The following is a 23,001-nucleotide window of genomic DNA, read 5'->3' on the forward strand; positions in this document are numbered from 1 at the left end:
TATTAATTGGGATTTTATGGAGCTTTCTTATGTAGGCTTGATCAGTTACTAACACCATTTCCAGTTCCTCTCCTCTCTAGAGAAATGAGGGTCTGGGGGTGCGCAGAGACCAACATACATTTTTTTCTATTGTCTCACAATATGATAATTCCATGCTTAGTGTTTTGAAGAACTACCACACTGTTTTCCACAGTGGCTGTACCATTTTACATTCCCACCACCAATGCAAGATCTTTTTAAAAATACAGGATTTTGCCTGGGGGGTTTACAACTGCTTTTCCCAAAACTCAGTCTTCATTCACCATGTCATTAAAGTCACTAGGCATTTCACTTGTATTGACCGTATTTAGTTTATCATCATTTATCTTTTTAAAGAGGGATACATTGAATAATTTGTCAGTAATTTGAAGGGCACAATAAAAGGTCTGACACCTGTTAATACTCCTTCTGTCCCTCCCTGTATTAGACTGCTACATTGTCACTCTTCTTATCTTGTTTGGAATTCTCACCTTTTGGGTTACTAATTAAATAATTAACCCATTCACCCTTACATTTATCCATTAAAAACACATTTGTTGAGTATCTACAGGTAAGCATCAAATGTTAATAAAGGCAAGGGCTTGAGTTCCAGAAGATGACAGTAAAAGCAAGCAGAGTAAAGCAGGAGTGTGTCCTGCAATGGCAAGTGGTGGGTCAGGGGAGTGAGCCTACCCTGGGCTTGGGAGAGTGAGACTCAGCTGATGTGGGAGGGCTGCTAAGAGGAAGGAAAGGTCATTGAAGAAAAAAGTCCTCCATGTAACAATTTTCCCCAGGGTTGGCACTGATTGAATTTACGTGTCCTTGGATTTTGTAAACTCCTAAAAATATATATTTACTTTTCCATCTTCAGCACCAGTACATCTTCCACAGTATCATCATAACGGTAGTTTTGATAAGGTCATAAATGAGAAAAATGAGGCCATAGAATTTAACTGAACCTGCCAGTCACATAGCTCGATAATTGTCAGTGGTAGGGTCAATAAAGAACTCGCTGCTCTGATTCAGTCTGAACCCCTGCTGCAGCCATAATTTCCATTGAAATGGGTGAATCAGAGAAAAAGAGTTGTAAACATCAATGTGGGTCATTTGTATTCACCAAACTTGTATTCAAATAAAAATCCCAAATGGCTTCCCCATTTTCCCCAATTTAAACTAACCCGTGATTATGTCATGTTTAGTACAGATTTAAGCAACCTCACCTTCACAATTTGTGACCACAGCCCATTTCATTCTCAACTCACTGCATACGGCAACAAAAATCAGCAAAGAAAAGGTTTGGAAGGCCAAAGAAAGATCAAGTGAGTGAGGTCTGTGGCTTTACAGCCTTACTCATTTAAAACTTCACCAACTGTAAAATGTGGCTTATCTCACTTACAAAATATAATCAAATTTAACCTGATTATTACAATACTCTATCAGTCCTAAGAAAGTATACCTATGTCTATCATGCATGTTTACATCTTCATTAATCATAAAATCTCGAACTTCCATAATCCTTTGTAGTTGATTCTATCAAAGGGTCTTAAGAATATGAAGAATGCATTTCTTGTTAAGAAATCATGATATGCTCAGAATTCAACCCCAGTTAAATGGGCTCAGTTTTTGTGGTGTTTGATCTGCTATTTGGACCTCAAAACCCAGGTTAAACCTGTAGGATAATTTGTGGTATGGAGTAAACAAGCCTATAATCAGAAATCTCATTATAAAAAATAGTGCTTTAAAATACAAGTTTTGTTTTGCTTTTTTAAGGGAAAGACACATACAGTAAAGATGTCTCCCTCCCTTCCCTTACTCTCCTACATAATTCTTGGCTGTGAATTTTGAGCTCTTGAGGACAGCTTCAGCTACAAACACAGTGGTCCAGGAAAGCTTCCTGTAATCTTAGCTTCAGCAGTTATTGATTGAAAGGTGATGGGCTTGGAAGGCTTGCCTTGAGAGCTGCTAATTAGTGTGTAAATGTCCAATTTCAGCCTCATAGGTATTCTCAATAGTCTACATAATTCTCACCTGCAGTCTTTCAAATCTGTGATAACATGCTATTTTTCACTCTTTAAAATCAAGTCACTTCAGGTACTGGCTCACTGCATCTACTGTTTGATATCTATGGATTTCTTTTTCTGAAATGAATTCTCTTTCTATTTTGGGGACTTAATCCCATTCTGAGTACAGAAGAATTCTATCCAGATTGAGGGGAGCAGTAAGCCTGATTCTTTCAAACTATAAAAATGGAAAATATTCATAGCAGACAGGGTTGTAGTGCTGGGTGAAACTGGTTGATTGATTTATCCTAAAAACAAATTGCTTGGGGGAGGGGGCTGTAGCTCAGTGGTAGAGTGTTAGCCTAGTATGCATGAGATCCTGGGTCAATACCCAGTACCTTCATTAGAAAAGCTTTTTTTTTTTTTAAATTAATAAATAAACCTTAAAAAAAAAGAAAATTAAAAGAAATTGCATCCCTGTAGACGATTATTGGAATGAAACAAGGTCAGCTTTACATACTTTCAAAACCTGAATAAAACAGCTCTAAGTGAAAATAGTATGTACTGGGAAACTGCTTTTTTAAAAAGAGGAACATCTTGCCAAAGATTCAAACTCATTCCTTTTGGGGCAGCTTAATTGCACAAGCTTTATGCTAATTATTGTTATATTAAAGATTTGGCAGCTTTACAAAAATCTTAAACTTGTACATGCAGGTTCAAAATACCCTATTTCAATGGCCTAGTGTTAGGCTAGGAAAGCATTTCAGATATTGCCAACCTGTAGCAATGCTTGTTTTTTTTTTCAAATGTATGGGTGGTTTATAATTTATAGTTTCATAGAAATTTGCTTAACAAATGTGGATGTGATTAATTGCCTGCCACCAAAACCCAAATCTGTGTTCTTTGCTATCTGCCAAGTGACAGGCTTTCAAAATTCAAGACCATCTTTGCTGCTAAATGTTATCCCTGCACTTGGTATGAACTGCACTTACAGCAGATCTTCAGCAACACAAAGGTTGAGTTTTCAATATCCAGCATTTATAAAAGGGCATCGATTCACAGGTTACAAAAGAGTGTAAAGAAGAGAGTTAACAGTACAATGGGGATAGAGTAAGCCATCATTCCCATGTACTATGGAGTATTGGAAAACAATTAAGTAACTCTCTCTTGATTAAAAAAAATAAAAGTCTGAAAGCGGCTGTAAGAAATGGATAATTTGACTCAGAGCTAGTCACTTACATCAAGTGAAAAATAATTGAGATGATTAGGTACTTGAGAGCTGCTATAATAATAACCAGAGTGGCACAAAAGGGGAAATTTTGGGAGGTGGAAGGGTTGGGAAGAGTTTGAGCTAAAGGTGTACACTGTTAAAGGAAAAGTATTATCTGTCTTAATTTTAAAGTCTAAATAGCTGGGTGAAATCTTGGAGAACCACGTCAGGGTGAATGTAGGCTGTATTGTATGTTTCATTTCCGGGATCCTATCCGTGGGAAAGATATTTTTCACTATAAAAAATAGTGATATCATTTGCTGATTGTGGGCCACCAGAATCATTATTAAACTTCTCACATTGTTTTTTAGCAGCTATAGAGGTGTGGCAGAGATGGAGAGCTGAGTAATGTTGACGTTATTGACAAGCAGTATAACTTAGACAACACAGTGCAGGAGACATGGGCGCTAGGCATGACCTTGGAGGTGGAATGGAGAGGATCAAGGAAGAAATGACTTTGCTCAAGCTGCCTCCCCCACCTTTGATCATGCCTCGCCAAGGGATCCTCCCTGGGGATTCAGACCTCTCTGTCAGGGTTTCTGCATTCAGTGGGTATGGTACTGTTCATAAAGGTCCATGATGAAAATCTAAGACATTTACGTTGTCTTTGACAGTGGTGGGAAAGGGATTAAGTGTCAGTCTAGCTCTCAGATCCTGAACTGGGCCAGAAAATTCCTGGTTATAGGCTGATTCACAGATTTTCTCTACTTACTATACTTAGCATCAAAGTTTGCTAAGGGGAGGAAGAGCAGAAGCCAAAGCTCAACAGAACATGGCAAATGGTCTTTTAACTCCTTATTTTCCTGGTACTCATAGACACTCTTACTCCCCCATCTTAAAAAAGCATCACCAAAAAGAAACCTTTTATATTCTCAAAACTAAAACAGTAATGAGAGGCAAGAGTAGAAAACTGAGTTGACTTCACCGGCACTTCAAACAGATTTCAATACTGTGAAATTATCTTGGCAGTTGTTATCTCTCAAACTTCAGGTGGTTAAAGATGATTATAAGACATGTTCTGTTGCTTAAGGATTTGCTGACATCTATTGCCTTTTTTTTCTCCAAATGAATGCAGGGGTGACATTTCTGAGTTAATAAAGGATCTAAGAAAGATGTGGCCTGGAGCAATACTTTTATTACCATTACTTTTCCACAATCTAACTCCTCTGCCATGACCCTCCCACTCACCCACACCCTACCCTCTTCCTCACCATTATTAATTTCATGTGAATCACTCTATTCTTCTTCAAGAGAACACACCCCACTAACAGCAGTGAATCACAGCCACTCTTGCTTCCCTAGTCTCTAATGGACCTGACAAAATGCCAGAGCTAATAGAATAAAAGGACAGGAACTTCAGGTGAAAGGAGCTCTTTCGATTCTTGTTCAGCATATTACCCTCAATATTAATTACCAGATAAATTTTCTGGTTGCCTCGTGGTGAACAGTTTTTTTTTTTTTTTAAATCACATTAATACTACTGAACTTCCCCATATCTCCATGCTTGAAGTAGTCATCCTACTCAGTAAGGCAACCTCTCAGGCATGCCTAAGAGCTAAGTAAAGGGCTCCTTCATCTTGAAGTTTAAAATAAAATCCTAAAGATGATTATACAGTTTACCCTCAAAGGTCACCCTTTGATATCAAAGTCTTCAATAGTCTCTACAGATGAATCAATCACACATTACAGAATTCCATATGAGATATTTAGGTAACAGAAAAAAGAAACAGAAATATTTTGTCAATTACTCAAAGGAAAATTTATGAGATGATGGAGCACTAAAACACATCTTCTTCACCATGGCTAGGTCTATGAGATTGAGACTTGAATTCATGACAAGAGAAACCCAGAGGAGAGATTTTGAAGGTGATTTTCAACTTATATACAAATGTCATAAGAAATACTGAAAGCCAGCTGAGAGAATTTACTAGACTTTCTTTTAAGTGTTATACACTTAGTTTAACTTGTCCTAATGGACTTATCAACTTTATCATGTGGATTTTATAAAGTTCTTCACTCAAGTGGATTTTAATTCTGGTTTTAAGTGTGTATTTATATTTTGTTTAAAGAATACCTGTGGATACTATGTCTACATGATACGAACATTTTTGTTAATATCGAAAAGTCAATGGAAAGAAATTTAGGTCACCCTGAGATTACTGTTAAGATTTTTAAAGTAATGCAAAAGCCAAGAATTTTTTTAAAAAAATCTACAGCAATAAAATTTTAAATTGTGGCTTAAAAGTGTGTGTGCCCTTGGTTGTATGGAGACAGAGACAGAAAGGGACTATTCACTATTCTCTTCTTGCTATTAAACAAGGAAAAAAAAAACCTCATAAAGGTTTTTAGGTTTATGTCATCATCCCACCAACAATAATCATAGACAAGAACAAACGGAGGAAGCACTTTACCACTCCCTGATGAATAATAAAGCATCTAACAGTAGCCTTGGGTATTGAATAAATTTAAAAACACAGAGAAAGCCTGCCTTAGATTAGTATTAATTACTATTATCATTGAATTCTATTGCTCAAATTGTTCTCTATGGTGGAGTAGAGTCCTTGCCTTCTGGTTCTCTGGGGCAGTATTTTTCCCAGACTGAAAAGTTTCATATGAAACACACAATGTCCTGCATTGAAAACAACAAACTCCTTATAGGCCAGTAGACTTCAGTTCTTAAAGACATGGAAATGGTTGCTAGGCTTTATCTAAAGGTACAACGAAAAGTATAGGAACTATATTCCAGATCCCTTACCTAAATTGAGAGTGAAATGTATGTTTCCATTTTAGCATGTGACGGGAATAAGTAAAATGCAAACTTGTATATGGGAAAATCATTCAATTCTAACAACACATGGAAGTCAGAAATGTAGGTCACCAAATGCACATTTCTGAAATACTGGTTCTTCTGAGTACTTGTTCTGAAGTTCTTTGAAAATCTGGCCAAAACAATCCCATTTAGTATACCAGTTCATGTAAGCAAGTCAGAACAATTGCAAGGCAAGATGTTTTCCTTTATGCAGCCAGTAAAAACACAGCTCTAAGCTTAGGTTGTAATGATAAAAGGCTTTTGGAGCAGCTGATTTTCGGGAATCATAAAAACAACCCAACTTTACGCCCCAAGGTGTAAAGAATATGCAGAGTGTGCACTGTGCTTCTAGTTCAGGACAAATCACTGCTTTTTTCAGTATGAAAAACTGGTGCTAATGGATAAGTAAATGGAGAAACAAATGTACAGACTGAGACCTGTGGCTTGCTGAGGTGAGTAACACCTGTATCACAAAATTGTAAGTTCTCACTTTCATTCTGTAAATTCTTTGAGCTTAATTTATATACTTTTTGAAAAATTTAGGAGAATATATTATTAATTGTATGTGGAGGCTCCAAGTTTTCTGCTATTTATAGCTTAAATTGTGAGGGATCCTACAGATAACAGCATCTTTAAAAAATCTGTGGCTTTTTTGCGGGGGGAGATAAGTGAAGGCATGAAAGAATTATATAATGCATTCCTTTAAATCAAATGAGTGGTGAATATAGCTGCACATATAACGTGAAAACTATTGAGTGCTTCCTAGATACCTACCGCCATTCTCACTGCCTGTCACGAATTTTCATTTTTCAATCCCTAGGAGGTTGATACTATTATGCCCACTTAACAGATGAGGAAACTGGGGCACAGAGACAGTACATTACAAAGCACATAAAATAATGATGCTGAGATTTGAACCCAGGCACTTTGACTCCAACATTTACGTCTTTAATCACCGCATTAGGCTGTCTTCAGGTTCTGTAACTACTTTCCACTGTTTAGGGCTCAGTTCATTTCTTTTGGGTCCTGGCTACTTCTAAGCCATAATTACCAGATGTTAGTAAAAAGCGTCAACGTTTAAAATGGCCATTCCCCGGGATTCAAAACACGGGCCCCTTAAAACTCCCAACTTCCATGTGACTCAGAAATTACTCAACTGTCTTTTCCTAAACCCAGTGCTCCACCCAACTGAGTTAACTTTGTTTTGCACAGCAACGGAACCTCACCACACAGGAAACCAGGATTATTTTAGACGAAGGATGCTGCTGCCCACTACTCAGCAAGGGCCCTCTCTGCCTCAGACACCCCAGTTCTGGACCAACCCAATCGTATTTAGAGATTGATCTGATTCCTATTGTGGCACCACTACAAGTTTCCTTGGGCTACATTTTCTCTCAGATTTGACGAAAAGATTCGAAGCCAACCTAAGGAATCTAACTTTTCAGGTAGATTCAGCAGAAAAGCCGCGGCGGGACCGCGGAGTTTGCGGCAGCAAAGACTAGAAATGAGCTCAACTGCATCCGCTGGGACTGTTGGAGGGATTTCTAACCTGTTTGATTCTCAACAGGCCATTTAGCCCGGCGCTGCTCTTTTGCGGTCTCTGCCCTTGGAGTTTACAAGCAGTAAATTTAACACACAGGCGGCCTCGCGGCCCTCGGTCCCGTAGCGGCAGAAGAAGGGTCTCTGCTGTGGGGAGCACGAAGGCGAGACTGACGGGAGCTACCAGACCGGGAGGGGCGTTCTCAGGAGTCCTTCCCACACAAAAACCAGGAAACAGGGAGGGAAGGCGCAGCACGCAAAGGGGAGGGAGGGGGAAGCCGCGAAGAGAAGAGCGCCCTTCTCGGGATCTGTTCGTCGTTTGGAAGCTCAGTCCAGCGCGCGCTCGACACCCGCGAAAGCCCGCGGCCGCGCGCGCGCGGTCCCGCCGCTCACTGGCGCTGGGCGGAGCCCAGCTGCGCGCGTCAGTCAACCTGGCCAATCGCGCGCCTCTTCCGCCTCCCGCGCGCGGGCCCGCCTCTGAGACGCCCGGCTCCCGGCTCCGGCAGCGCGCTCGCTCGGCAGCGTTGGGCATGGCGGAGGGAGGTAGCGTGTGGGCGCGTGGGTGGCTGAGCGCTGGACTCCGAGGATATGATGGGGAGGGGAGTAGCGCTCTCTTTCCGCGGTCAGGGCACCGCTCCACTCCATCTCAGGGCTGGGGTCTCTCGAGGGCTCGTGCGGGTTTTCTGCAGTGGCGGGAGGGGAGAGAGGACTCCTGCCTCTTGTTTTTTCCTTTTCCCCTCTGGTAAAGTCGATGGCCTTTGTTTGAGGAACAAGCTTCAGTTGACTCTCCTTTTCACCACAGAAACGATGCGGACTGTAGTAAATTTATCTGTGCCTGAGCGCCTTACTCCTCAGGCCTGGAGGGTCATTCGTTCTAGTGACGCAGCTTTTAGGATTTGGAGGTGTGAGAGGTCTGATTAGGTTTTTCTGAGTCACGGTTTCAGTTACATTTCCTTTCACTGTGAACCTGGAGTAATGACCCCTCCACATCGCAGTTTTTGAGGATATTTTGATTGATAAAAACAAATGGGGGAGTTGTTTATATGAGGTGCTAGCTAGTTATGAAAAAATTAGTAGTCACCATGTGGACCAACACAATGATTTAAAAGGTAAACGGAAAACTGCAAAAAGTGCAAGAATGAATCATAACTAAGTGAAAGAGGAAGTCGCCGGATTACTTGTGGATGTTATGTACAATAAAAAATTATTTGATAAAAATTGAGGCATATATCGAAGTGTGGGTTAATTTGATTTTTTTTTTCCCCGTAGAATTAAGCCAAGATATCAAGATGGGAAGCCCATCAGACTCAGCTGTTATTTTACCTAGCACTCCACAGGCCGGTGCCAATCCACTACCTCCCCAAACAAGTAGTTCAAAAAAACAAGTATGAAATTTTTAATTCTTTCTATTCTGTATTTCTAAGTATTGTGGCAGTGGTGGTTTTAAGCCCACTGATAATTGTTAATTAACATAATGTGTAGATTAATAAGTAATTTTATTAACAAAGAATTTAGGTCTTTCCCCTAAGATAATGAATGTATTAGACCTCCCCTCCCCTTAATTTTCTCTTGACTCAATTATTTTCATTTAATTTCAAGTTATTACAACATTCCAACAGGAAGTTTGAATCTGTGATATCATGAAGGTCTGTTGTGGAAAGATCTAGGACTTTTCCTTAATTCCTAACTCCGAAACACCTAGAACAGTGTCAGGTATGGGCTAATTTCTGAACAAATATTTGTGATTACTGGGATGAGTGTCTCAACACTGTTTTAGAAGGGTGCTGACTAATTGAAATAAAAAGAATAAAACTTAGTGGAGTTTCCAGGAATTAAAGGCATTTTGTGATGATTACTTGAGATATATGGAGACAGAAAGCCATCTAGTGGTGTCTGCCATAGAAATGTAACGTCTTGATTTCTAGTATATTTAAGACTGTTTTTCCTGATTAAGAGTATTAACTTTTGGTGCCTTTTTCAGCCTATGAGTGCAACCCTTAGAGAACGATTAAGGAAAGCTAGATCTTCATTTAATTCCTGTTACAGTGTGGTGAAACGACTTAAAGTAGAGAGTGAAGAAAATGATCAGACCTTTTCAGAGAGACCAGCATCTTCAACAGAAGAAAACTGTTTGGAATTTCAAGAAAATTTTAAACACATAGACAGTGAATCTGAAGCAAGTCCATATTTGAAAAATACCTTCAAGAATATCAATGTGTGTGAATCTAAATCACCAGATACTGAGTCATGCAGTGATCTCCAAAATGACTTTATGAATGAGAATCTTCCTAAACAAGAATTAAACAAAGAAAGAGCAAAATTGGTGAAGCAGATTCAGGAGAAAGAAGACCTTCTTCGGAGGCTAAAACTAGTCAAAATGTATAGGTCAAAGGTAGGAAGAATTTCAGAATCATTGCCTGATTTTTTTTTTTTTCAGTTTTAGACAAATGGTAGGGAAGTAATTTCAAAAAGAAAAAAAATGAGTTTATTTTAGCACAGTAAGAGATAAGTATCCAGAAACCTGGCTTCCAGCAACTTTAACTCAAATATAAGTCATAGTTTAGAAGAGGCCTCTAAACACCAGATACAACTTTTTAAAAGTCCTAGCCCTCATTTAATATACAGTTGAAGTTTTTCTCTCTAGTTTCCAGTCCACAGCAGTATTAGAAATTTCAAATGTTAGTTGCAAGTGCAATGAGAACAGAAGCGACAGTTGACAGTGAATGAGTAAAAAAGCTAAAAATGGGCCACAGAGTACAATAAAAAGTATTTTTAGGAATGATCTTTTGTTCCTCCAAGTTACTGAAATGTTCCAAGCATTTTCTTTAAGAAAACAATAAATATATATTAGATTTCAATCCAGATAGGTTGAAATAAATAGAACTTGGGCACTTGGAAGAAGGTAACCCTTACTTATCTGGATCATTCACATATATTATAATTGCTTCTTCTTTCCCAGCAATGTGGAATAAATTATGGAAACTATGTTTTATTTACTTTCTTGAATTTTTAGGATTTTTCTAAATATAACGACTTGGGTTTTATGAAATAGTGAATGTTGAAAAATATTAAGTTGAATATCATCATTTTTTAGTTTTTTTTCCCCTATATTGTTGCTTCTTTACATTGTTTTACCCTATTTAATGATTTGATTTTTCCTGGAGATTAAGGGTGGCCCAGAGATTGGACCAAACAAAATAGCTATGGAATTTTGGCTTAAAATTTTAGTGACACTGTAACCATTCTACTTAAAACCATCCTACTTTTTTCTTGGGTAGAAGTCCCATTCATGTCCAAGTGTGTTACCCTTTAAAATCTACTACTCATCGACTGATTTAACAACTTGTATTAAGTAAGTTAAATTAGGATGACTATCTAGTTGACATACATATATGTTTTTCTTTTTCCTATTTCAGAACGACCTGTCTCAGTTACAGTTGTTAATAAAGAAGTGGAGAAGCTGTAGCCAGCTGTTGCTTTGTGAGTTGCAGTCAGCTATGTCTGAGGAGAACAAGAAACTAAGCCTTACTCAGCTGATAGACCACTATGGGTTAGACGACAAATTGCTACACTATAACAGAAATGAGGAAGAGTTTATAGGGGTTTAATTCATAATTTTTTCTCCAGAATATCTTTGTGAATGACAACTTAATTAAAAGACATTTATACATTTTAAAGGGAAGATATAAACCATTAGGGCTTAGAGAAAAGTATCCTGGTGAACCTGGATCAGTTTAGGCCCTGTGTTATGTAAACTTGGTTCTAAAATGAAAATTTAATATTTTGAATAAATTTGTCAAAGAAAACTTAAAAGTTAAACAAATGTGAAAAAATTAAATTATGTTTAAAAAAATAATTTGGACATTTCTGGAAATGAGTTTTAATACATTGGTTTATTGTGGTAAAAAGTTTTAAATGTTAAAAAAAAAAACCAGTCCATCTAGTGAATGTCTAAACCTGAACTTGCCTAAAAATCCCTGCCTCTCCTAAGTTTATGATCCTTGTTTCCATCCATTTACCACATATTTCCATCTGGATGGCCTAGCAGGTAATTAAATTCAGGTAAATAAAATTATATTGGTTTATGTCTCTTAATATTTGTTACTTGTATTCCTCATCTCATCTAATGAAACAACCATCTATTTCTTATAAAACCACATATCCTCATCTCCAACTTCAAGGCATCATGGCACACAAGCCCTTTTACATTGTTCTGTGAAATAGGTTCAGATTAGCATCTGCTCCATTAACAGTGACCCCTCAGCCAGAAATCCATCTTCACTGGGTTGGGGTTCTGGCTGCCATGTTGTACGTTATCTGTCATCCTGGTCATAGATAGACATATATGACCCAAGCTGCCCCTGAGAATTTGGAATTAAGCTCAGGAAAAGAAAGCCCATCTCTTTTTGTGGCTGGAGCTGTTGTATGTAAACTTGGAAGCAGAAAAGCTGGTGTGCTTAAGAAGGGCAGTGTGTGCCCTTACAGAGAAAGGCAGAGATCATAGATGGAGAGAGAACTTTGTGGATCAGTGACTTCCTGGTTCCAGTTTCCAATCTTCCTGAGTGAGGGCTTTCTGGATTTCTGTTCTTGGGTCCTTTAAAGGGCCAAGACAGCTTTCCTTAGCTTTTGTTTTTGTGTTTTTCAATCTTTAAAAAAAGATACTTCCCTACTACTTGGTAAACAGCCACTACTCTAAGCTCCGCGCCTCCCCCAGGTGCTCCTCACTTTCAGCCCAGTCCCTTCCCACGGTCTAACAAACTTTTAATGTTCAGCATATCAGGACCCTGCACTTGCATACATTCTAGTTATTAGTGCTCATGCCAGTAACTTACCCCTCCTCACCCCCTAGTCTTGCCTTCCAGACACTGCCACTGTCATTGGCTTCTATGAACCCAAGAGGACTGGCCCAGCTCTCATGTGGGCCTTCCCTGGCTCTGGGATTCCTCAGTGGGCATCCCTGGGGAGCTGTGCCGTTTTGTGCTGACCAGCCTCCACTGCTTCTTGCTACTCAGCCAGAGGCCCTAAATGTGGAGGGGAAGCAATCTCCCTGGTGATGGTACTGAAATTGACTGCAGCTACTCAAGACTAACTAGCACGTCGCCTGGTGTCCCTCTTACATACCCACTTGGGGGAACGAAAGCATCATTAGGAGTCTGATTCTGGGAGAGTTGGGGAGCAGTTGGGGTTACAGTAATGGAGATTTCCAAGGCATTAGCTTGATGCTTAGGGCTCCAGCAGCTCAGTGGGCACTTCCACAAGAGAAGGTAGGTCATGGAATGTAGATGGGGCTATGGGAAAGTTTGGGACCTAGGGATGCCCATGAGGCAGTCCCCTTTTTAATAATTACTGTTGAATTTCACCTCCATTTAATAGTATACATTTATTAAGAACTAATGAATACCATATTTTTAATTCATAAAAATGAAATCTAACACTTAACATAGCATTTGCTTTGTGCCAGTTTTAAAAGTATGTTACCTTTATATAAAATAGATAAACAACAGGGTCCTACTGTATAATACAGGGAACTATATATTCAGTATTTTGTAATAACCTACAATGAAAAAGTACAGATATGTGTGTGTAACTGAATCACTATGCTGCACACCAGAAAATAACTTTGTAAATCAACTATACTTCAATACAAATAAAGACAAATTATGTGAAAAAAAAGTATGTTAACTTGTTTGAATACTGAAATTATCCACACCCCAATTTTAAAGATGAGGAAATTTAAGATTTAGTTATTTAAAAACTGAGTGGTCATGTAAAACTTAAGTGGGCAAAGCTATAATTTGAGCCCAGGCAACCCAGCAACAGAGCCCATACTCTTAAGTCCTATCCTTAAAGCCATGTTATGTTTGACCCAATTAATTATGTTACTCCTTGATAATATAGATAATATTTTAAATTATATTTATATAATTGCTGTTAGCTCAGCAGAAGCTGAGAGGAATCAGTACCATGGACATATCAAGAGAGGATTGGGGTGCATGACCCATGTGCCCTTCCAAAGCACCTGCTAACATCCCCAAACTCTCCTGTTGAAAATCCTGTTACCAGAATACAGTTTGGGGGAAAGAAGCTCCTATTAACCTCCACTCTACCTATGCCTCAAAGCTGAGGCATTCAAGCAAGGAGCATTGCCAGAATCATCTAGGGTGGACACTAGGAAGCAGAAACCACTGGTTTGTTAAGACCTGGGAATCCACAGAGCATTGTCCAGTAGAATTTGTGGCTTTGGCTAGTAGCACATGGATCCTTGAGCAGCTAATTTAGGTGACATGGAATTTGTATCACCAGGAAAAAAAAAAAAAAAAGCCTAGTATAACCACGGTTGACTCAAGCCAGCAGGACGGAGAACTTCTGATGTTCCATCTAAGTATACAGTATTTGCACCCCTCAGTGTACACTTCCCCACCCTTGGGTCCATCCTCGCACCTCCTACAATCCAATGTCAGAGATAATTTTGAAGGACCTTGGATGTAGGAAATGTTACCAGTGGGTACCCCTTGCTTAATCAACCAAATTGACTACTTCAGGAATCATTCTAGTACTAAGGAGAGTTGTCAAAAATGACATCGGTTCTTTTATTTTCCTTACCATTCCCATCCAGCACTGATCACTATATGGGTGATCAGTTACGGCAATTTCTAAATAGAAGATTTTAAATCTTCTAAAAATTTCTTTCTAAATGGAATATTTTATATAGCTGTCTTCCTTTACCTACACCAGTGGTAGGTACATTGGATATGGTGCTGTGGATTAAACTTAACAATTTCGCAAATTGCAGAACAATGAGACATTGACATCACTTGGAGATTGTGGTCAATGATTCCAATGGCATCATCTTGGAATCTACCAGTCCATAGGCTGTGGAAAGGCAAAGCAGTTTTCTGACCAGTTAATCTTCTCATTACTACTTAATTATCATCATCTACATGAATAAAGTGATAAAACTGTTTCATGGAAATGTAAGGGTTCTGATTGCCAAGTTCGTGTATATGTCTGTTTCTCTACACCAAACAGTTGTTGAACACCATCTGGTTGTCCTACAATTCAATTCAATTCTGACACTATCGGGAGACAGTGTCAGATTCCTCAAATTAAGTCCCACATGACCACCCTCCACTTCAGATGCCAATCAAAAGCCCAGGTTGTTATCTGTGCTTCTGACCAGCAGGCTACAGATCAGAAGTTCCCATGACCCCCTCCTTCCTTGGGTTCAATTAATTTGTTAGAGCAGCTCACAGAACTCAGAAACATTTTACTTGCTAGAAAACCAGTTCATTAGAAAAGGGTATAACTCAGAGCTGCCACATGGAAAAGCTGCACAGGGCAAGGTATGAAGAAAGGCTCAGAATATGCATGCTCTCTCCAAACCTCATCCTTGTGGGTTTTTATGAAAGCTTCATTACATAGGCATTATTGATTAAATCATTGGCCACTGGTGATCACTTCAACTTTCAGCCCCTCCTGGAGGGTGGGTGGTGTGGCCAAAAGTTCCAGCCCTCTAATCACGTGGTTTGTTCTTCTGGCAACCAGACTCCATCCTTAGGAGCAATCAAATAGTCATCTTATTAACATAACAAGACAACACTATCATCACTTAGGAAATTCCAAGGGTTTTAGGATCTCTGTGCCAAGAATGGGGCTGAAGATCAAATATGTATTTCTTATTATAAATCATAATATCACAAAATGAGAAAACACTTCTTTTCTGCTTGCTAAACTCTATTAAGCAGGGCACAAAATTAAGTTCTGTTGCAATACATATGAAATAGAGAAGACTGTGTTATGTTTATGCAGAAGAAAATATGTTGTAACTTACAAATGATTTCGATAAAACAATTCACCTTGTTCTCATCGGTAGGACAGAGAATAATCTTAAATATTGAATTAATTTTTTTCTGGTTGTAAAGAAATGCTTACAAAAGAAAAAGGGAAATACAGAAAAGTATAAATGATAAAAATCATACATAACCTCATAACTTTTCTGGTTATTTTTTAAAATTAGAAATACCAGTAATGGCTAAGGATATTTTTGTTTTGTCCTTAAGACTTTCTATACTATTATCATGAAAATAAATTTTGATTGAGTTAAGTCTTAATAAAATAGATGTTGAATACATTCTGAGTTAAAATCTTGTTTCATTCTTGAAAATATAGGCAAAACGCTATCTGACATACATCTCAAAAATGTTCTCCTAGAACAGTCTACCCAAGCAATAGAAATAAAAGAAAGAATAAACAAATGGAACCTAATGAAAATTACAAGCTTCTGCACAGCAAAGGAAACCATAAGTAAAACAAAACAACAACCTACAGAATGGGAAGAAATTTTTGCAAATGAAACCCACAAAGGCTTGATCTCCAGAATATATAAGCAGCTCACATGATTTAATAAGAAAAAAACAAACAACCCAATCCAAAATGGGCAGAAGACCTAAACAAGCAATTCTCTAAGGAAGAAATACAAATGACCAATAGGCACATGAAAAAATGCTCAATATCACTAATTATCAGAGAAATGCAAATCAAAACTACAATGAGATATCACCTCACACCAGTCAGAATGGCCATCATTCAAAAGTCCACAAATGACAAATGCTGGAGAGGCTGTGGAGGAAAGGGAACCCTCCTACACTGCTGGTGGGAATGCAGTCTGGAGCAGCCACTGTGGAAAACAGTATGGCGATTCCTCAAAAGACTAGAAATAGACCTACCATATGACTCAGGAATCCCGCTCCTGGGCATATATCCAGAAGGAACCCTACTTCAAAATGACACCTGCACCCCAATGTTCATAGCAGCACTATTTACAATAGCCAAGACATGGAAACAGCCTAAATGTCCATCAACAGATGACTGGATAAAGAAGAAGTGGTATGTTTATACAATGGAATACAACTCAGTCATAAAAACCTACAATATAACGCCATTTGCGGCAACATGGATGCTCCTGGAGAATGTCATTCTAAGTGAAGTAAGCCAGAAAGAGAAAGAAAAATACCATATGAGATTACTCATATGTGGAATCTGAAAACAAAACAAAACAAAACATAAATACCAAACAGGAACAGACCCATAGACATAGAATACAAACTTACGGTTGCTGGGGGATGGGGGATGGGAAGGGACAGACTGGGATTTCAAAATGTAGATTAGATAAACAAGATTGTACTGTGTAGCACAGGGAAATATATACAGGATCTTGTGGTGGCTCACAGTGAAAGAGAATGTGACAATGAATGTATGTATGTTCATGTATAACTGAAAAATTGTGCTCTACACTGGAATTTGACACAACATTGTAAAATGACTATAACTCAAAAAAAAAGCAAAAAAAAATCTTGTTCATTCTTGGATAAAAATAACTCATAATATTTTAGACATTTATTCATGCAGGATAAACATTTTTATAATGATTAAGGCTAAAATCAATTTGTCATCAAAAGTATGCAACTAAAAGGAGACTCTACTTAAATTTCCTGATATTAAAGAAAAAGAAATCATTAAACCAAATGAAATTATTTTTAAAGTGATTAATTTGGCTTTGTGTTTCCCGCCAGCATTTTTACATTTGAACAAGAGCAGGAAATGTTTTCATCCTTAATCTTTCAACTTCAGCCTGTAGTATTGAAATTTGCTCAGCTTGTTCTCTTGAAATTTTTGTTAACTTTTGGTATTGCATCATGTTTTCATAGCGTTCTTTGGCAATCTTTTCACAAGTCAGTTTAGACCCTATCCCAAAAATGAAGAAGAAAGGAATTAGTTGTATTATTATCGATACAGAAATAGCACTCAGAATCAATTAAACATTTGGAAAAAATACTGGTAGCTTTATAACCACTGTATAGATTTTAGGCATTCTGATTACTTTTAAAGAAATTGAGAATTGATTTAAGAAAAAAAAATCTTACCCATTGCATTACAGATGTCTTTTCTCTCTGAGACAGCCACCAACTCTTCTCGTAAATTGCAGCTTAGAGTATAATTTGCTATATCTTTTTGATTGCTGCACCGTCCCAACTTTTTAAGTAGTTTTTTGCAGTTTTCCACATTCTTTTTGTGGGTCTGAAATTTTTGTTCCCATGACATCCCACAAAAATAATTTTGAAAAAAATATTTTATAAAGACATTATTCTTAAAATTTATGTACATTGCTATCATTAAGATATCTTACCACCATATCCCTAGTGCCTAGCATAATGCCTGCACATAGCAGGTACTTAAATTATTTGTTAAAAGATAGAATGGTATGTTAATATCACATTTTAGAAGAAATTTTGTATATTCTTAAAAATGAGAGAAAAATTTAAAAACAGCCCTGAGATTACTTTGTTTTCATCTTATACATGCTACACACTAAAAACTGAGCATTTGTTAAGTAGTTAGGGTAAAACAAAGTCTTTACAATGCCAAGGAAAGACTATCAACACTTCTACTACATAAATCATAACCTAATGTAAATAGGAAATTTACCTACACTCAGGTATCTCCCAAGGGGTTAATTCAAACGTTAAAAGAATTGTTTCAGTTTACCACATTAGTTATGGTTGCAAAGACACTATTCAGGGACTTCTAATTACATCCTGAGTATCAGTATAAAAGACCAAGACTTTGGTAGGTTCTACTTGAATTGATGATTTGAAAACTATTACTTTGTTCAAATGATTCACAACTATTGGGATTATAATGATCAATATCTTTGAGACCTACCTTATCTATAACAGCAATGGTTTGCTCCATTATTCCAATCTGAACGGCAATCAGAGTGTCATAGTTTGGTTCATTTAGGTACTTCGAGAGAAAAAAAAAACCACAATATATGTAGGGATATTTTTCTCTATTTCTTTCAACAGATAATTTTGTAAAGATTATCTTAGTTTTGAAAGTTGCTGTTTTTCATAAAGAAAATCTATCCATCCAAGTTAGGATTGATTTGACTTTTGTGTCATAATATTTACTTTTATTTAACTATTGATACACTCACCTATATATTAATAATTGCAAATGCCTTGAGTTTATTTTCTCATTCATTCATTTATTCAACTCACCAAATATTTATTGTGTCTCATTTGAGAGTATCTCACATAAGTCTCATATTAACAGTGTCCCAGTTAAAGACACTGAAGTAGATAACAAAGATAGATAACATGACTAGCCTTCAAGAAAAAGAGGACATGTAGTATGATTAGTTGCCAGAAGATATGTATAGTGATATGCAAATAAAAGTGGTCTGGGATGGGATGTGGTTTCTCTGGACTGGATAGATTGGGAAGTGGGAAAAAAAATGAGGAAAGATATTCCAGGCAGAAGAACCAGTACGAGCAAAGGCACAGAGGTAGAATCCTAGAAAATAAAATCAATTTGGTTTGCGAATACTGCTGTGCAAGAGGAACACGAGGAATGAATTTGAGAAGATAGGTTGAAGGACACTGAAAGCCACCTAAGGATTTCATAATTCATTTGCCAGGTAAGAAGAGGCAGTTTAAAATGTTTGAGCAGTGCAGTAATGTTACAGTAATGGAGCTAAATCGGAATGTTAATCTGATAGCTGTATATGGTATCAAGTAGATAAAAGAAAGACCCAAGGATAAGAGACCACTTAGAAGATTATTATAAAATACTCTAAACCATTGAAAAGGAAGGACTGAAGCATGGTAAAGACTGTAGGCAGGGAGAATAAGGGAATAAATGGATAAACTAGGCAAGACTTAGAAGACAAGAGAAAGAGAGAAATCAAGAAGCACAACAGCTGTAAGCCTAAATGAGTGACTGAAAGAACAGAAATAAGCAAAATAAGAGGAGCTATTGGGAGGTGGGGGATACAGAAATAGAGCTTAAGAGAGGTCAGGGTCAGAGAGCTTAAACTGAAAGTGGAATTGAACTGGAATCCAGAGACCTTGGATGAGTCTTTTAGCAGTGATCATGAAAGTCAGAAAAAGATCATCAAAGGAGAGGCATGGAAAGAAACCTAGAGCTGAGAGCAGAATCTTAAAAGAAGAGCTGTATTTAACATTTTGAAGCAAAAGAGAAATGGGTAAAAGAAGCAGAGTAGTCTGACATGTTGGAAGAAAAACAGGAGAAAACAGGGGTGATTAAAGCCAAAAGAATGGGCAATTAAGAATTAAGATGGTCAAATGCTACAGAGGTATAGTGATGACTGGGAAAGGGAACACTAGATTTGACAATTAGGAAACCCTTGAGAATTGCAAGACAGAACTATACTACTGAATGTGCTAAATAGGAATGTGTCACGAAGAACCAGAGACAGCAAATGTAAACTACCAGAAGAAAAAGAATTCATAGTCACATTATGAAATACTACTGGCTTAGAATATGCTTGATATCACAGAGGCTTCTTATTAAATATTGGCTGAATGAATGAATACATTAATAAAACTACATTGAGGGGGCAGACAGAGAGCATTTACCTTTTGATGATCTCTTGAAAAAAACAGCATCTGAATATCCCAAGCCTTCTGATTTAGATCTTCCATTTCCATCTCCATTTTCTTATGTTCCCACTCAATCTGAAATATTCCTTTGTGGACCTCTTTACTTTCCATCATGCTAGCAACCTTCTTTTGTCCTTGAGTCTAAAAAAAAGTACATTCTGATATTCATATAATATGACTCTTTGTATAGAATACAGAATATTTAAAGCTGAAAGCTTTTCTTAGAAAACACTTGGAACACAGAGATAATTCTATCTTCTTAAAAATGTAGCAAATATTTAAAAAATTACTTCATGGGCAAAATCTGATCACTATAAAGCACAATAGTTACTAAACAGAAGGGATTATAAAATACATTTGAATGGCATAACCAATTTACTTTTGTCAATGATTTAGGCAGGAACTCCTTTTGCCATCACCAATCTACCAATCTGATTGCATCTGTACCCCTACTCTGCCCTGCTTCTTAACACTACAGATAAAGGATTGTGGTTTAATGCAGATAAGCACAACAGTATTTGGTTGATAGCTAGCAGAAAAGCCAAAAAACTGAATGGGTTAAATATGATATTCAAACACCCGATGTTTTGTACTTCATTTCAAATTGCCTGCATGAAGTTCAGGAATATTTTCATGAAGTTGTTCTCGCAGATTGCTAGCAGTGAAACTACTATATCTCTAAAATAAATCTGTACATAAGTTCTATCAGCTAATGTTTTATATTTTTCCCCTGTCCTCCTTAAAAAACTTAGCTTTTTCAAGTTCATGCCATTAGACTATAACAACTGTTACTCTTTTTAAAAATTATTTTCATCTTCTGATCCCTGCTTGGCCTCAGCTCCTTGAATTTCCCACTTTTGATGATCTTTTCTCTATCTCGCTCAGCCACCTAACTCTCATGATCATACCCTTGATCTTGTTATCACCAGCCTTGAAATCTTAAGGTCAAGCATTTCTCTGAGGCAGTATCTCTCACATGGGGCAAATATTGCCCCACCAGGGAACATTCAGCTATGCTTGCAGACATTTCTGGCTGATACAATTGAAGGAGGGCATTGCTACTGGTATCCAGTGGGTAGAAACCAGGGATGCCGATTAACTTCACATAGTACACATGACATCTCCTCCCAACGAATAACTATCAGGCCCAAAATGTCACTAGTGCCAAGGCTGAGAAACACTGCTATAGAAGTACCATATCTCCTCTCTGCTTTCCTTTCAGTCAACATTTTTGTAAGATTTATTTATAGTCCCAGACTCTACTTCCCCACTTCATATTATCTCTTTAGCCATCACCTATTAAGCTCCTGCCCCAACCATCCACTGAGACTGCTCTTGTTAAGTAATTAACATAGTGCATGGTTCCCTCCTCCTTGGAACTATTTCTTTCATAGTTTCTAGGTTTCCTACTACCTCACTGGCAGCTCTTTCTCAGTCTCCTTAACTCCTTACTTAACTTCAGATCTTCCAGAGTTGGACTTTGGGTTTTTGCCCAAACTCCCTCTTCTTCTATCTACCCACTTTCTAGGTGGTCTCAAGCAATCTCATGGCATAAATTATCTATATGTAGATATCTAGATGTAATAATACATATGTAGTTAAATATATGTGATCTGTATATATCCCAACCCTGAGTTCTGGCTGCCTACTTGATATTTCCATTGGGGTGTTCTATAGGCATCTCAGATTTAATGAAGGCCAAAACTCTTCATCTGATGCCCTCAGCCAAGGCTACACCTCTGTACTCTTTATCACGTCAGTAACACTGTCATCTTCTCAGTTGCTCAAAAGCCAAAATTTTAAGATTTATTCTTGATCCCTCTCTTTACCTTACTCTTAACATTCAATCCATCAGAAAATCTGATGATTTTTGCTCTTACCCTAACAGCAAATATTGAAGGAGAATTTAAAACATCCTGAGATAAACGAAAACTGAGGGAGTCCATCATTAATAGGGTTGCTCTATAAGAACTGCTAAAGAGATTCCTTCAAACTCAAATGAAAAGGTGACACTAACTCAAAGCCAGAAGAAGAAATAAATTAAAAATAAATAAATAAATAAGGTAACTATATAGGTAAGTATAAAAGCCAATATTTATTGCATTTTCGTTTGTAAGTATTCTTTTGAAAAACTTTAAAAATTTTTAAATTTTGATATTTTTCTAAGTACTCTTTTTTTCCTGTGTGGTTTAAAAGAAAAATGCACAAAATAATAATTGTAAATCTATGTTAATGCACACATAGTATATAAAGATGTAATTCATGATAATAATAACATACCAGGGGAGGAACAAAGCTCCATAGGAGTAGCGTTTTATATACTGCTGAAACTAAGTTGATGTTAATTTGAATTAGTCTGTTATAAAATTAAGATGTCACTTGTAATTCCCAGGAGTAACCACTAAGAAAACATATGGAAAAGGAAAAAAGAAGGGGCTCAAAATAGTACTCTGCAAGGGAAAAAATATCAAACTATATACAAAAGAAAGCAATAGGGAATGAACAACCAAAAAATACGATACGCAGAAAACAAATACCAAAATGGCAACAGAAAGTTCTTCTTTACCAGTAATTACTTTAAATGTAAATGCATTAAAGTCTACAATTAAAAGGCAAAGATAGACACAATGGATTAAAAAAAGATCCAATAATTATTGTCTAGAAGAGACTCACGTTAGATCCAATGATACATGTAGCTTGAAAGTGAAAGAATAGAAATACATCTTCCATGTAAATTGTAACCAAAGACAGCTGGGGTGACTATACTAATACGAGACAAAATAAAATTTAACACAAAGTTGATGATAGAAAGCCAATCCTTCAAGAAGATATAACAATTACAAATATATATGCATCTAAAAACAGAGCTTCAAAATATCCAAAGCAAAAATTGTCAGAATT

The 23,001-nt window shown here is 37.3% G+C and overlaps 2 protein-coding genes across 6 annotated transcripts in view; one reads left to right on the forward strand and one right to left on the reverse strand.

Moving 5' to 3' along the window:
- The first annotated feature begins 8,106 nt into the window (after nucleotides 1–8,106).
- Nucleotides 8,107–13,295, forward strand: SFR1 (SWI5 dependent homologous recombination repair protein 1). 3 transcript variants are annotated; one of them, XM_031461702.2, is made up of 4 exons: nucleotides 8,107–8,179; nucleotides 8,906–9,021; nucleotides 9,618–10,028; nucleotides 11,053–13,295. In XM_031461702.2, the coding sequence occupies exons 1-4, from the start codon at nucleotides 8,167–8,169 to the stop codon at nucleotides 11,242–11,244; spliced, it is 732 nt and encodes a 243-aa protein (XP_031317562.1). In that variant the 5' UTR covers nucleotides 8,107–8,166; the 3' UTR covers nucleotides 11,245–13,295. The 3 variants fall into 3 exon arrangements, with proteins under 3 accessions (XP_031317562.1, XP_031317563.1, XP_031317561.1); XM_031461703.2 differs by lacking the exon at nucleotides 8,107–8,179 and adding an exon at nucleotides 8,186–8,745; XM_031461701.2 differs by lacking the exon at nucleotides 8,107–8,179 and having other exon boundaries at nucleotides 8,186–9,021.
- Nucleotides 13,296–17,004: 3,709 nt separating this feature from the next.
- Nucleotides 17,005–23,001, reverse strand: part of CFAP43 (cilia and flagella associated protein 43) — a 90,122-nt gene continuing 84,125 nt past the window's right edge. For all 3 annotated transcript variants that reach the window (XM_031461705.2, XM_031461706.2, XM_010987114.3), the window contains 4 exons: nucleotides 20,077–20,241; nucleotides 18,359–18,439; nucleotides 17,560–17,713; nucleotides 17,005–17,380 (listed from right to left, as the gene is read on the reverse strand). In XM_031461705.2, the coding sequence (XP_031317565.1) occupies nucleotides 17,214–17,380; nucleotides 17,560–17,713; nucleotides 18,359–18,439; nucleotides 20,077–20,241 (567 nt within the window). In that variant the 3' untranslated portion in view covers nucleotides 17,005–17,213. The remainder of the gene's footprint in view (nucleotides 17,381–17,559; nucleotides 17,714–18,358; nucleotides 18,440–20,076; nucleotides 20,242–23,001) is intronic.

The sequence above is a fragment of the Camelus dromedarius genome, chromosome 8, assembly GCF_036321535.1.
Source record: "Camelus dromedarius isolate mCamDro1 chromosome 8, mCamDro1.pat, whole genome shotgun sequence".
Taxonomy (NCBI): Eukaryota; Metazoa; Chordata; class Mammalia; order Artiodactyla; family Camelidae; genus Camelus; species Camelus dromedarius.